The sequence below is a fragment of the Ochotona curzoniae genome, unplaced genomic scaffold, assembly GCF_017591425.1.
Source record: "Ochotona curzoniae isolate NIBS_2020 unplaced genomic scaffold, NIBS_Ocur_1.0 contig_1302, whole genome shotgun sequence".
NCBI classification, from domain to species: Eukaryota; Metazoa; Chordata; class Mammalia; order Lagomorpha; family Ochotonidae; genus Ochotona; species Ochotona curzoniae.
In genome coordinates this window covers 12,772,933-12,788,831 of record NW_024465035.1, presented here as the reverse complement: position 1 = coordinate 12,788,831, position 15,899 = coordinate 12,772,933, and the positions used below count along the sequence as shown (strand labels likewise).

The 15,899-nt window shown below is 35.3% G+C and overlaps 1 protein-coding gene across 3 annotated transcripts in view; it reads right to left on the bottom strand.

Moving 5' to 3' along the window:
• ZCWPW2 (zinc finger CW-type and PWWP domain containing 2) overlaps positions 1-15,899 on the bottom strand; it is an 81,167-nt gene that overhangs the window by 25,355 nt on the left and 39,913 nt on the right. For 2 of the 3 annotated variants that reach the window (XM_040963834.1, XM_040963843.1), the window contains exons 4-5: positions 10,571-10,685; positions 3,531-3,577 (exon numbers count right to left, since the gene is read on the bottom strand). In XM_040963834.1, coding sequence (XP_040819768.1) covers positions 3,531-3,577; positions 10,571-10,685 — 162 coding nt within the window. The remainder of the gene's footprint in view (positions 1-3,530; positions 3,578-10,570; positions 10,686-15,899) is intronic. The other variant, XM_040963851.1, reaches the window with a different exon arrangement.

The window sequence follows — 15,899 nt, the reverse complement described above, 5'->3', positions numbered from 1 at the left end:
ACACTATAAAATGCTATTTGTTATTGTAATTTCTAAATTAACCTTTGTAGCAATCATATCAGGTAATTATAAATGTTGCCAACTTAGACAGATTAATTAAATGAGGTTCAAAGATATTGACTAGCCTAAAGGCATAGAACAACCAAGAAAAGCTAGTTCTTGGAGACAAATCTGTTTCAATTGCAAGCATGTAGTTTCATCTCAACAAATTGTTCTTGAACATATATATACACACATATATGAAATATACATGTCATATTCAGACATCTTTTGAAATCTAACAGCTAACTACAATATCTGTCTTCCTGCTACACTATTGTTTTTTGTTTGTTTTTTCAAAGATTTTATTAATTTTTATTGGAAAGGCAGATATACAGAGAGGAGAAGGGAACAGAGAGAAAGATCTTCCATCCACTGATTCACTCCCCATGAGGCCGAAACGGCCAGAGCTGAGCCAATCTGAAGCCAGGAGCCAGGAACTTCCTCCAGGTCTCCCAGGCGGTGCAGGTTCCCAAGGCTTCCTCGACTGCTTTCCCAGGCCACGAGCAGGGAACTTGATGGAAAGCGGGGCCTCTGGGGTTAGAACCAGCACCCATATGGGATGCTGGAGCATCAAGGCATTACGCTATAGCACCAGACCCTACACTATTGTTTTTATTCTTTATTTGTAGGCCCAATTAACTCGGACACAACGAGTCTTCACAAAAGTTTATAATGTATTTAACAAAAAAACTGCGATTTTCAAAATAATTTTATACCTAAATGAGCTTATCTCTTAATTCCATTTTCTATTATTTTCATATTTATTGTGCGTAGTTCTACCCTATACAAATAATTCATAGAAAAGGACTTAGAGGCAATCTGAGCTATTCTTTGTTTATATTGAGTTTAACCCAGAGAGATTAGTGTGACTCAGTCTCTGGAATTCTAGCAATGGACAGAGGTGGTCAGATGGGGCTGTCTCTACTAGTCACCTCCATCGCATTAAAAGAGCAGTGTGGCTGAGTGGCACAGGTTACAACACGGAGCTGCTGTTTGACCCTAGAAACACATCAAAATTGTATTCAAGATAGCAACAATTTTACCTTGGCTGGAAGAGGTCGAATAGCCATGACAACTCAGCATCGGCCAACACGTAACTATAACAACGCGATCTCCAAGGACCTCTCAGGATTCCAGAGATGCAGGGAGATACGTTGATTAATTTTACTCTAGCAATCCCTCTCCAAGAATCTATATTTTAGAAATGATATCCCCAAGAATCAAACATATATCTACAATAATGTTTACTAATGCCCTATGTGTAGCAGTATAAGCCAGAGCAGGAATTTGAAAGCACTCGCAAGTTCATCAATGCAGGACTGGTTGATTAAAATTTGGATGCATCTGTTATGACATACTACTGCAGAAGATTAAAAAGGGGTCTGTAAATCTAAGTTATTCTCATACACATTTTGTCAACAACGGAATCTATGGATAATAGTGACTCTCAAAATAATAACAAAGTGGAAAGATTTATACCACCTACTGACATTGTAAGTGCTGGATGTTGTACTGTCACACATTACTCAGGTGGCTGGGGTAATGCTGTTATAAACAAATACACTATGCTGAAAGTTGTAGGAGAGCCTCGTGGATGTACTTATGCACAGTGACACCACTGATAATAATGATAAATGACCATAATACATACAGGCTCGCGTGTCTACAATTCTATAATCGTATCATGGTAACATCATTATGTCTGCCATGTTATGCTGGCAATAGCCTCCTGCATTTCATGCTTAAAGCCTCTCTCGATCATATCAAGAAGTCAGATCCAATGATTGACCCTCTTGATTATGAGAAAATTCCTTAATTTCTCTCAACACAAATGACCTCCAAAGCAGGGTAATAATAAGGTCTGGTCTTCCTTCCTCCTCAGGATCTGAAGTGAAATTGAATGTATGTGTAAATGCTTTATAATTAGAGAGTACTTCAGATGAAGAATTTTCTTTAAAAAAGGGGGAGGGAGGTGGTGCGATAGCCTAGCAGTTAAAGTCCTGGCCTAGCACGCCTAGGATCCCATATGGGTGCCGGTTCTAGTCTTGGCTGCCCCGCTTCCCATTCAGCTTCCTGCTTGTGGCCTGGGAAAGCAGTCGAGCATGACCCAAACCTTTGGGATCCTGCACCCACGTGGGAGACCCGGAAGAGGCTCCTGGTCTGATTGGCTCAGCTCCAGCCGTTGCGGCCGCTTGGGGAGTGAACCATCGGACAGAAGACCTTCCTCTCTGTCTCCTCTTCTCTGTATATCTGTCTTTCCAATAAAAATAAATAAATCTTAAAAAAAAAAAACCAAACTAGATTCATGCCTTTTTGTAAGCATGAAGTTCAAACTTCAAAGAGTCCAATGAGGGCCACTACAACGATTCAGAGAAACAAACAGCTATTAAAGGACACTGTGCAATTGAACAATCAGACTTCCATTCCGGCTCTGAAACACCTTTCTTAGTCACTTAACGCTTTCGGAGCACATCCTTTAGCAGAGGATGAAGTTAACAATTCCATCCACATTAATCATGCCTTAGTATCTCATACATTCATGAATATACATATCTGGATGAATATACACATCCTATGAACCTTATCTTGTACGATACTGAACTGCATCCTGCCAAGGAGCACAAGCATTATTTAGCCAGTGAAATTCAAACACCTTTAAAAGCTAAAAACCAAATGGATGAAATGAGATCTGGCTTCAAAAGGAATCATTTAAAAATACTTACATTCAGCATGTAAAAATGATGCTCATTCCCTTTTTTAATTACTTACATATCTTGTTCAGCATCATTTTCTATTCTTTCAGGTGACATCTGATTGTCTCAGTGTCAGCCTTGAGACAATCCCACCACTCAACACAGGAAATCCTACCACAGACATTCCTTTCGAGAATAATTTGTTTCCTTATGATGCCAATAATATTCCATGAAAATTTAGGTGTTAATCTTTTTTTTTCTCCCCAGTCGTTGCCTACAAGAACCATTATTGCTGGGAGAGAATATCAACCACATTTTCACTGGTCTTTTGAACCGCAGGCAACATTTAGAATCACGTAGTAGTGCTACTCACAAGTTTTATTTAAAAGCTTCTAGGTTCAGAATAGATAATCTTAAAGGATAATGTCATTTTCTACTTAAACTTAGGGTAAAGTCCATAATAAGCACTGAATATTATTTAAAAATTGCACACCAATGGCACACATGATAGTAGCATGACACACGAGACTATAAAATGTTGCAGTACATGAAATCTGCAATTTAAAGTCATTTGTTGGTTCAGTTACAATTTTCTATTATTCTAATTTCTAATCCTATTATACTAATCTAATTGATGAAAATATTTTCTAGTTCTGCCCAAAGAATCATATATTAGACTAACATTTAGAGGAAATGACAGATTACGTGTTTTTTAAAATATTTCAATTTTCTTTTGAAATAGTATTAATAGAATTTACAGTTGCATATCTTATATAGTTAAAAGCATGATCTTACCCTTTTCTTGGCCACCATAGCAACTTTGGCACCTGTTTTTGATTTATCTGTAAGATAATGAAAAATGGTTACTTAAAAAAAGTGCTTATGCTTCTAATCATATAAATAGAGTAACACAATTTAAATTTTCAACTTTTTCATGCTCTGATAATAGTATTATTTTTAGTAGTTCCTTTAATTTAAATGCTAATAAACTCAGTTCCCCAGAGTCAAGTATGGCAGAGTAATCCAAAAGCAATAATATCAGGGATTGATACACTTGACAAATTTCCTCTGAAAGTGAATGGTTGGTTAGACAACCCCAAGGCAGTATCGAGTTTATTTGATTTCTAGGTTCTGATCAGCTTGCCTTAAATCCAGCTACTGCTACTTGCATATCTACTGCGTGTTGAGCATGAGATAGGACTACCGATAGTATTTAATTTCCATGACTACTTTTTACAACATGTAGTCCATCTCTGCTTCACAGCTGAGGAAGTAGAGGCTTGGCTAAATTAAATATTCTACCCGTGGTCATACAACAGGGCCAGAAGCATCTAATTATAAACCCTAACCTCTCCAGGTTCTCTGCTGCCTTCAATTAGAACTACTGAGCTGCCAGTAAGGAAGATAATCAGTACTTTTAGTCATTCTACCACTCTTCATTTCTCATTCTACCAGAATAATAACACAGTTCATAGAAAATTGCTAGGGATACTCATGTATTCTACCTAAAATCTTTTATTACACTGAAATAAAGATTGTATCTGCAGAAATTAATGTAATTTATTAATGTAATTAATTAATGTGATAAAACTGAAATACATCAAGTATTCACCCAGCATATACTACAAATGTTACAGAATAAGATACCAAACAATGAATATGTCTCAGAACTCCATTTCTTTAATGATGGATTGGGGTGACAGTTATTACTTCAAGTGACTAAAACTCCAAAATAAGTTCTGGCAGATAAAAATATCAACTAACGTTCATTACTATTGTAGATAATAAAAGTATCACGGAATATGTCAGTTGGGGCTCTTAAGCTTTGGAATACTAGGAAAAACAGTTCAGTGATGTGATGTATTTTGGTGTTTAATCATCTTTTAGGTGATTCCCTTATTTTTATATCTAAATAATTATTTCCTTCTTTTTAGCTTAGTTTAAGATAATGATGATTAATAATATAAAAATAAAACGTTTTAACATACAGAAAAAACTAAGATCATTAATATAACACAATGTCTTAAATTCATAGAAGGACTCAGTAAAACCTTATGGTAACTACAAGATAAAAATAAGAATTATTTTTATAGTAATAATCTGAGCCGATCCAAAGCCAGGAGCTTCTTCCTTGTCTCCGACACAGGTGCAGGGTCCCAAGGCTTTTGGACTTCCTTGACTGCTTTCCCAGGTCACAAGCAGGGAGCTGGATTAGAAGTGTAGCATCTAGGACATGAACCAGCGCCCATATGGCAAGTATTTTAGTCAATAGGCTGTCATGCCAGGTCCATAAGTATTATTTCTAAAAAAAGTAAATCTTTCTTGTCCTTTTGAAGACCTCTAATAAAAGAAATGATTAAAGTAATATCAAAGCATACAAATTATTAAAGCAGATAGAAAGGTAAACTCAAAAACCAAAATTGGATCCAAAGGAACCTGGTGATGATATACAGAGAGTTAATAAAATGAATGGATACTTGTTACGTGTCTCCTTAAAATTCATCACGTTTTCATGTAGATACTCCAAAAGGACATGAGTTGGAAACAGAAATATCCAAATTATTGTTCAAGAGACACTTTACATTCAAAACTTGTAAAACCATCTGCCAAAAACTGAAGAGGTTTTTGAAAAAGTATCATCCGGGCTCATTTTCAAGTGCCAAGGATAAAGTCTGACAAATAGTTTAAAATGTTATGATTACTGTTATTTCCCTGTTAACAATAGGAGGCCCATGCTCAACCTCACCAAGATGAACTGCTTTCTAAGAGCTGAATTCTCCCAGACAAGAAGGGTTTAATTTCCTTCTTTCAAAGTTCTCTGCATATAAAGACCCTCACCCTACACAGTGGAGAGCAGGTAACAGCAAGCACAGACGAGACAGGAATAGGGAGGGATGTCACTCTTGCTCATGAGTTTTATTCAACTACTATTTTCAAAGCTCACAAAGGAGCTTAAGGTAGTAAAGGAAAGTTTGATTAAAGGTAAAGGTGGTTATGCTTCCTAGTCCAGGAGATAATAAAATATTCTTATTTCTAGCCATATTAGAGAAGAATACAAATGTTAACATAATTCAATGGCTTCCCTTCTTAAAAACACTTTTTAAGGCCTCTAGAAAACATTATCAGTGTAGTGCTTCTTTAAATGTGACATCCAAGAGCATTTTCTAAGAAAAGTTGAGGATAATACTGTTTCTGGTCTACCATAAGGAGCTCAGAAGTTACCATTCCATTCCAATACCACATGTGAGATCCTGAACAAATCAAAAAATCACCAATTCTTAGATCCTTCAGAGGTGAGATCATAGAACAAATGATTGCTTCCAAATTTGAAGAGACAGACAAGTGCAGAGAATCACGGCTTAACTGAGCAGAAACTTCCATGAGAATCATAAATGAATAGGAAAACATAAACCAAGTGACAGACTGTTGGAAGCTCACTGTTGGCAAGCTTGAGATACAAAAACTCCAAGGGGCGCAGTCATGGAGGTTGAGCAGTGGAACAGTCATGCTGTGTTTTAATTCCTGGAGCTCCGCCAGGTTCTCATAGTGAACACTGGAGAAAATTCTCCAAGGCTTAAGGCACAGTGATGAAGAAAGAAACCGTTTTGAAATGTGCCAGAGCACTCTGCTCTTAACATGGCCGGACTTCAGATGAAACTGTTGTACCAGATTCAACTCATTTGAAGTTCTTCAGGTTCTGATTGACCTGGGAAACCAAAATATCCAATTTCGGCCTACTCTAGTCATTGTTTGACAAGGAAGTAAAAAGAATAATAAAAAAAGAAAAAAAACAGTACTGGTGAAGTTCACTGTCTAGAACTGAGACCCAATCATGGAGTATAGATGCTTCTCTCACCCCCACATCTTAGCACTGCACTGGTAAAGCTCTACAACTGCAGTTCTTATTCAGAGCATTGTTCTAAACTTTCCAAAAGAGAGAGAGAGAGAGAGAATCAAGCAGGATAAATGCCAAAAAATACACTAAAAAACCTACAATTAGGAATGTCATATTTAAATAGCCGAAAATAGAAAAACATCAAAAAAAAATTCTGGAAACCAAAGGACAGAAAACACTTAACATTGAAAGGAATAAAAAATTATAACCAATTTCTCCAAAGGCAAGTGAACATTGAGTGGAATGAAGTGTTTGAAGATGTTTAAGGCATACTAAAAGACAAAAAAATAATCATTTGGAAGAGACAGAGTGCAAGCATCAGACCCAGATCCAGGTATAATGGAGATGGTGGAATTATCAGATTGTGACTTTAAAATAACCATGATTAATATGCTAAGAACTCAAGTGATAAAAGTAGACAACCTGCAAGAACAGATGGGTAATAAAAGCAGAGATGTAAATTCTGAGAAATATTTTTAAATGCTAGAGGTTAAAGCTCTGCGGAAGAAATGAGAAATGATTGGGGCTGGCATTAAAATACAGCAGATAAATCTGTCACCTGCTTGTGATCATCCCAAACGGGCGCCTGCTTGTGTTCTGGCTGCTCTACTTCTAATCCAACTCCCTGCTAATGGCCTGGTAAAAAGCAGTGGATGATGGCCCACGTGTTGGGCCACTGCCATCCATACAGGAAGACTGAAAGTCTGCTACTGGATCCTGCCTTCAGCCTAGCCCAGTCCTGCCAGTTGTAGCCATCTGAGGAGTGAACAGTGGATGGAAGGAATCACTCTCTCTGATAAACAAACAAACAAATAGATAATATTTAAAAATTTTTTTCATGGAGTATTAAAGAATACATTCTTTAAAAAAAAACAAGAAATGAAGAATAATGACTGACTAATCAATAAACTATCCACAGTTGTGACCAGAATTTACATGTGAGGACATACAACAAAATGGAAACACAAAGAGCCGAAAGGTTGCACTAAATAGTAACAGAAATATAATAGGAATGCTTATAAAAAATAAGAAGGGAACAGAAAAAAAAACATTTGAAAGCAAATTAAGAATTTCCCCAAGACTAATGTCACATACCAAATACAGATGCAGAAAAGTATGAGAACATAGACCAGAATAAATGCAAAAAAATACACTAAAAATTAGGAATGCCATATTCAAACAACAGAACATAGAAAAACATTAAAAACTCTGGAAGCCAAAGGATAGAAAACACTTTACATATAAAGGAGAAAAAATTATATCCAACTTCTCAAAAACAAAGTGAACATTGAATGGAATGCAATGTGTAAAGAATGTACAGGGGTGACTGGTGGAGTAGCACAGAAGGTTAAGCCACTGCCTGTGATACACCATCCCATATTTGAGTACATGTCCCAGCTGCTCCACTTCCAATCAGACTTCCTGCTACTGCACCAAAGAAGGCATGGCAATGGCCCAAGTACTTGGACTCCTGATACCTATGTGGGTGTCTGAGAAGAAGTTCATGGCTCCTGGCTTTACACTGGCCCAGTCCCCACTGTTGCAACCATTTGGAAAGAGAAGCAGCAGATGGAAAAAATCTGTCTCTCTCTGTCTCCCCCTCCTTTCTCTCTTTGTTATAGTGTCATTTAAGTAAACAAATATTTAAAAAAAGAAGAAGAACTTACAGGGAAAATCTTCAACTAGAAAAATTTCTAACATTGATGCACATATTGGGGGAAAATGCTCTAAAATCAATCATCTAAATTTCTACCTCAGAAAACAGATTAAGAAGAGCAGATAGAGAAACTATATAGCAAACCGAAGAAATGAAAATTGAGAGCAGAAATCAATTAAACTGAGAACAAGAAATCAACAGAGGAAACAAAACAACAAGCTTGTTATTATAAGATCAATATAGTTGATAGGATTCTAGTATGGTTAATTCTATGAGACACAGAGGGAAATAAAGGAGAGGAGGGGAGAAGAGAGGAGGTGAGAATGAAGAGGAAGGGAGAGGAGACAAAGGGAGTGGAGGGGAGAGGAGTAGAAGGGAAGAAAAGAGAAGGCCAAAAAACATGACAATTAAATCATGGGATAGGATTTTGAAATTAATTATAGTCTGATTGGGTCTACATTTACATATCATTTAAAATCTCCTATGTCTCATTAAAGTGTCCCATTAAGCACAATAGCATGCCAATTTCTGTACTGTGAAAGTACATGGAATAATTATTAGGAATAATTCATTCTGGATTGGAAGAAAAAAATTATGTGAAGAAATCCTAAAGGGGTTGCCCCTTAAATGCCTATCTGCTGTATAAAATGTAAATAATGACCAACTCTCAAAACTATTTTCAAATACTCTAAGAAGTTGAGAACTGTACCAGATTCACACTGGATGCCACAGGCATAAGGGTTAAACAGATCAGTTGCGAGCTGGTGAATAATGAGTATGAAGTGAACCACTGTAGGATGTCAAAGGTCAAACTCTTGCAAGTCATGGTATTTGCCTAAACTTAGACAGAATGAGTCTTTAGGTTATGTCCTTTAAGAATTACGCTTATCTACACCAAATTCTGCATGTAGACACCATCATACTTTCAACAGCAAAATTAGCTCTTACTGCAAAATCAATCAGAAATAACTTTTCTGCCCAGTGTCTGGACAGCAGTCATGCCAAGGGACCCACACAAAAATAGCCTGGTCCACACAAGAATGGGAAAGACAGTTTCATAACTTACCAGGAGAGTAACTATGCTTCTAGTCTTAAATATATGTAAGTTAACATTACATGTGGTTATGTTATTTGAAAATATTTAGAAGCATTAATGCTTAAAAAAAACAACCCAAGTGTATCAAAGCCCATTGTCATAAGACAAAAGATTTCTGTGTGTGTCTGTGTAATGCATAAAGATGTATTTGTGACAACAGAGTGCATTCAACCTTTATTGCTGATAAACAGGCATTATAATTACATTTGTGGTACTAAATGACTCTTCTCCTGGTCTCAGAATAAGCAAAACAGTGTGCCTTCCTTTCTCCATTCTCTTCAAAACAAGTTACTTGCTTTAAAAGCATAAAATAAGATGTTGGATTAATATTTAAGTTTTTCCTCAAGTAAACTATTTTTACATGTAATTTTGTTAAAAACATACATCAAATTTTTTAAGGAGAAAATTTGTGTGCTTCAAAATTCAACTCCAAAGGCTAGAACCTGATTTCTTTTAAAACCTAGGAAAGAATAGACTTCATAAGGCACAAAATTATTATGACCTAATAATAAGTAGAAAAAATTCACAACATCTTAGATGGTTGAAGATTAATGTTTATGTGACATTATTTTTAAAACTAAAAGTGTGTCATGTATAGTATAATCTTTAAGAAGAATTAATTTTAAAACTGTAAGTAACACATTTATGATTCAAGAGTACTTTCTTTGAAAATGGCCTGAAATACTACAAGCTTATCTTCTGTTTCTGCCTTAAACTTATTTAAAAATCAAACACTTTAAAAATATGTGTTCTGAAATAAAGCAGCATGCCCAAGAACAGCACTCATTCCAGGAATGTATTTAAAGCTGTGACTTCTAATTTTAAAATACATGTATTTATATATGAATATGAATATGAACATGAATATATGTATAATTGTGAAATACACAAGAAGAATTAGATAGTCTAAGAGTAAAGAACATGATAGAAGCACTATTTACAACTTTCAGTATTTAAACTAGAATGTACCTTACTCAGTGCAAATAGTTTTTAAGGATAAAGCATGTACTATTAGGTTAAATAACAAAAATACATAAATAGGTAAATAACAAAAGTAACTTCCCAATAGATAAGGGTACACTATTTCCCTATGAAGAGAAACTAAATTAAATGTATAAACAAGCTTTGGAAGACAAGCTTCTGAATCACCCTTGGTTTGAGTTGGTAAAAAAGAAGCAATCATATACCGCGGTTGGCCAGGCAGCACATTCGCAGTCTTTGTTCGTGAGACAATCCATAGAGCAGGTGTGCCTCTTGTAGCGCACTCATATACCACTTCTTTCTAGTCTTACATTCTCCAGGCTACATGCATAAAAAGGAAAAGATTAACTTAAAAATGAACAATTTTGTCTGAGATTCACATTTAAGGATTTATGTGTATTTAGATTATTGTGCAATATATTACCTAGACTTTAATATCTGATTCTGATTATTTTAAAAGTTAACAAAATGGTGGGATTTTTTTTTTTGCAAATTAATAATTAAAAGGGTTAGAGGCTTGTTCAACACAAGAATCTTACAGTATGACTCATCAAACACTTCAAAGTTTACAAAAGTCTACAGGCCGCAATGTAACAAAGTAGTCAATATTATATGCATTCTATTAGAATAACTGATTTTATAGAAATAATAGAGCAATAATTCTAAGTGGAAGATATAGAAAAACAAATTTCTTATTGGATTAAATTAAATGCATTTACATCTAATCTTGAAATTCTACCAACTTTTAACAAATTAAAGCAGTTTCTTAAACTTTCTGCATTTCAGTTCTTTGCCTGTTAAATGTAAATAATGACCATACATACATAAGTTTTTATATAAGTCTTAAATTGTATGAGAATTTTCTGAAATAGTAAGAACACAATAAGTCATTCTAGTGGGATCAAAATTTGTTTAAAACATTTAGTTTTTTTTTTTTCCAAAGCAGAAATAGAACCAAAGAATCTATGGATTAAAAATGTACCCATATTTTTATAAATGTATCCAGTGCAATAATTTTACCATTACTTTAAAACTTTCAAAAAAGATTTGTGTAATGTTTTTAGATTATAAATTGTAAAAAAATTTAATTATTATCTTCTTTTTGAAAAGTTTACCATAAAAATATATACTATTAATCCATATTTACCAACTGTGCATAAATTAATTCAGCCTTTATACAGTAATATGAATCTATATAACATTCAAATATAGATTTATGCCTCATCCACATTCAGTCTACCCAGAGAATGAAAGTATATTTAAAGCCCATCTCAAATGTCACTGTGTTGCAGGGATCCCCAAATTAATATCAACTATACACTCTCCTGAACTCAATAATTTCACTTAAAAATAATTTACTATATTCTGACTTGTTTGCATTCATGATTGTCACAACTCCTAACATGAAAGGTCCATGAAGACAGAGGAAAGAAACCAGAATTTCATCATTTTATGTTCCGCAGTATCCATTTATAACATCTCTCTGTGTATCATATTTGCATAAGCATTCAGAAATCATTTGTTAAACTGCTTGTGATTCTGCACACTGACCAATTTTATGTTAATGTGAAATAATCAAATAAAAACTAGTTGTGTATATGGAATTTATAAATTTCATCCGCTTACTTTATAGGAAAAAGGCAAAAAGCTAATCAGATACAATTCAATAAAAGTGGGAAATATAATTATTTTAAGAATGTCCCATTTATCTTCTGCTTAACATAATTTTGCAACTCAAATGTAATCATAACTTTAAGTGTGAAATTAGTGAAAAATCACCTGAAAGTTTATATTAACACAAAATAGTTGTTGTGTCATTCCTTATAGAAATATTATGAATAAATAGATAAGAAAATTTCTTGAGAAAAGAAAAAAAGGTGATACAGGTAAAATAAACTTTGATGAGATAGGGGAACTAAAAAGCTTCATTTTAAACTTGCATCTTGAATTTTTAAAAGTAATTAGTAGATATATGCCACCTAGTGGTATACAACTAATATTTTTACACAGTTTTTAAAATTAAGACTCTTAAAAAAATGTTGAATTCCTGAATTAGTTTAGATGTGTATTGCAGTTCAAGATTATTATTATTATTATTATTATTTAATAAGAAATGACGGGCGGGAAGGTACAGGTTGACGGCATCAAGCTGTCACTTGCAACGGTAGCATCTCTTATGAGAGTGGTTTCTTTGCTTCTGATTCAGCTCTCTGGTGTGCCTGGCAAAGCAGACCATGGCCCACATCCTCAGGACCCTGGCATCCATGTGGGCCTAACGGAGCTTTGAGTGCTGCAGCCACTGGGGGAGTGAATCAGAGAATGAAAGATTACTCTCCTTCTCTGTCACTTTGCATTCAAATAAATAAAATAAATTAATAAAATTTAAAAAGATATGATAGATGCAAGTTCCAGTAGTGTAGATTGTCTTTTCCTTCTAATCTCAGCTACTGTTTTCCCAAAGGTAGTTATTAGTACATTTCTTTTCCAAAAATATTGTAGCATTTATAGAAATTTACATAAGTAATACATTTTTATAAATCTACTAAGACTTAATACATATTTTTTCTTTTCAGTTGTCTTATTTATTTTTATTGACTTAATGTATTCTAACTTAGAACTTTCACTTAGTCTTGAAGGGAAAAATTGCTCCAAACCTGTAAGAACAATCTGTAAGCATAACAAGGTGAGAGATAATTATAAGAGGCAAGAAGTAGCACACAACAAACGGTAAGGATGAGCACAGTGTTGAGGGGTAAGCACACGAGTGGCTTGGGTATCTTTTAGTGAAAAAGTAACGTTAAAGACTCGAAAGCAGGCGGAGAGTTAATTATTAGCTATTCGAGCAAAGAGCACTCCAGAAAAAGAAAAATCATGAAGTTATATTCAAGAAGGCAGAATGGCTGAGTTGGAATGATGCTGAGGCCGATAAACAGGGAATGATGTCAGGATATTAGTAAAATTCAGATGATGGAGGTCAATGCAACCCACTGTAGGGTCTTTGGCTATTACCTGAGTGAAATGTGAACCACACAGAGTATGTTAGAGTAGAATTCAATTTGGCTTAACGCTTAAAAATCATATTTTAAAATTTAGTATTGATTTGAAAGAGTTAATAAACAGAGGTGGAGAAGGAGAAAAAGACAGATCTTCCATCTGCTTGTTCACTCTAGATGTAATGGCCAGGGCTTGACCATGCCAAAGCCAAGAGCCAGAGCTTCTTCCAGTTCTCCCATGTAGGTGGCAGGGGCTGAAGTTGGTGCCATTTTCCACTTCTTTCCCAGACCATCAGCAGGGAGCTGCATTAGAAGTGGAGCAGCTTGGTCATGAACTGGCATCCATATGGGATGCCAGCATTGCAGGTGGCAGCTTTACGAGCTACACCACAATGCAACACCAAAATACACTCGTAGCTTTGATGATAGACTGCACAGAGGCAAGAGTGAGCCACTTTGGCAGTGATTCAGGTGAAAACGATGATGGTGGGGATCAGGTCAATGCCATCCACTGCGATGACAATTGCAACAATTCTGGATATAATTTGACATTAGAGCAAAAAGCATCTCATGACCAACTAAAAATCCTAGTAAGAGAAGGAGTGGATGACTCTATGGCTTTTGGATACAAAAATGTGAAAGAACAGAATTTCCTTTCAATGGAGATGGAGCAGCATATCAAGAAAATGAGATCTGAGAGAAGAATCAAAAGTTTGAACATATCGAGTTATCTCAACACCAGAAGGAGGATGATTTGTACGAAGTAGAGATATATATAGTTCATCTTTTTAGTTCTTTGGAGAAGGAAATTCAGGAGACACAGCTAAATTCAGATTAAATTCAGGAATATCTCTCTGTCACACACACAACTTAAAATCAAGAAATAAGAGGCTGGGTCCTCTGGGGTCCAAAGAGTGAGATGAGGAAGTGAAAGCAGAAACTGAAAACAATGTTCATATTTTATTCCTCTTAAGTCCATCTGGAGCTATTGCTTTCTGGATTTGAAGGTGTTTGCTTCTTTGATTTTGTTTGTTTGGCATTTGCTTTTTATTGTGGAGTGCTTTGAGGTATTTTCAGAAAAGTTTGTTTCTAATTAGAATTATCAGACTCCACTTCCCTTAACAGAGGTAATAGCTTTTATTTAACTGATTACTTTCAATCTATATCCCATTACATTTTTCCATAGCTTTCTGCTTCGGTTGCATGACATAGGAAACAACCCAACTCTTTTCCTCCATTGTGCTCATTACCAGTTCCCAAAACTGTGCGAAGGCTGACCATTCTAATGCCACTTCTCTCTTTACTTGTGATGCCCCAAAACTGTCACTCTGAAGATTTCTTTTTTTCCTTTAAAGATCTATCTTTTTATTTGAAAGGTAGATTTGCAGAGGGACACACACACACACACAGAAAGAGAGAGAGATACTCTTCTGTGCCTCCCATTTATCTGGGCTCAGGGGCCCAAAGTCCTAGGTCATCTTTCACTGCTTTCACAGGCACACTAGCAAAGAGCTATATTAGAAGTGACGCAACAGGTACTGGAATAAGCAGTATGTAGGCAGGAGTTTAGCCTACTACTCCACAGCGTTGGCCAAAAAATTAAGATTTTAAGCAGAAAGCTCAACACCAATAAGCCACATTACTCCAACTACAAAGGTACATGCCTCAGATCATCAGAATGCCTCTGTATTTCACATGAAGTAAAGGAACATGAAATCCCTCCCTTTGCTCAAGTTATAAAAGGAGAAAATACAATGGCAATCCCCCGGTACACAAACATTTCCTTCCAAGATGTTTCTGTATGTTCAACATCCAATCTTTTATATACTCATGTAAGTTGGGTTAAGGGATTTCAGCTCAGTTTTGAAACCTCCTTTGTAAATATTGCATAAATAGTTTTGTGTCTTACTTTGTAATATGAAAATAGTATTTCTGCACTGGCTTGGAGTCCTAAAGATTATGTCTTTTGCCAAAATTGTGGAATACTTAATAATCTTAGAACTTTCAAGTCAGAAAATCTTACCTACCCAAACAAAATACAGATAAGTTTTAAAATTTGCTTGCTTAAAAAGGAAATGTTTAAGACAACTGATTCAACTGATTTGCCAGCTTAGCAAAGTCAAGGACTAAAGCCATTGCCTCCAAATCAGACTAAAATGAGTGCACAAGCTGATCTTCAAATTCCAGTAAATTCTATGATTCTGAGAAAGGAAATCATGGGACATAGTGCTTTGTGACTGAGAAAATTGCCAGCGGTACTTCAATTGAAAAGTTTGCCAACAACTACTTTCTTGACAGTGTATGAATCAGGTATTTTTTGCCAACTGAAGGTCTTATCATCATTTTTTCCATTTCTCACACTTTGATATTAAGTTGGGTGTTCTTTCTAACTAACTTCTGTGACTATTCTGCATACTAATATTTAATGGGAAGTTTAAAAAACAGATTGTGCATCTATTTGTCCACCCAGTAATATCAGTAAAGAAAAAATAGGCAGAAATCATGTTTTCAGCTACCTCATACTGTAAGATATTTTCTTCCC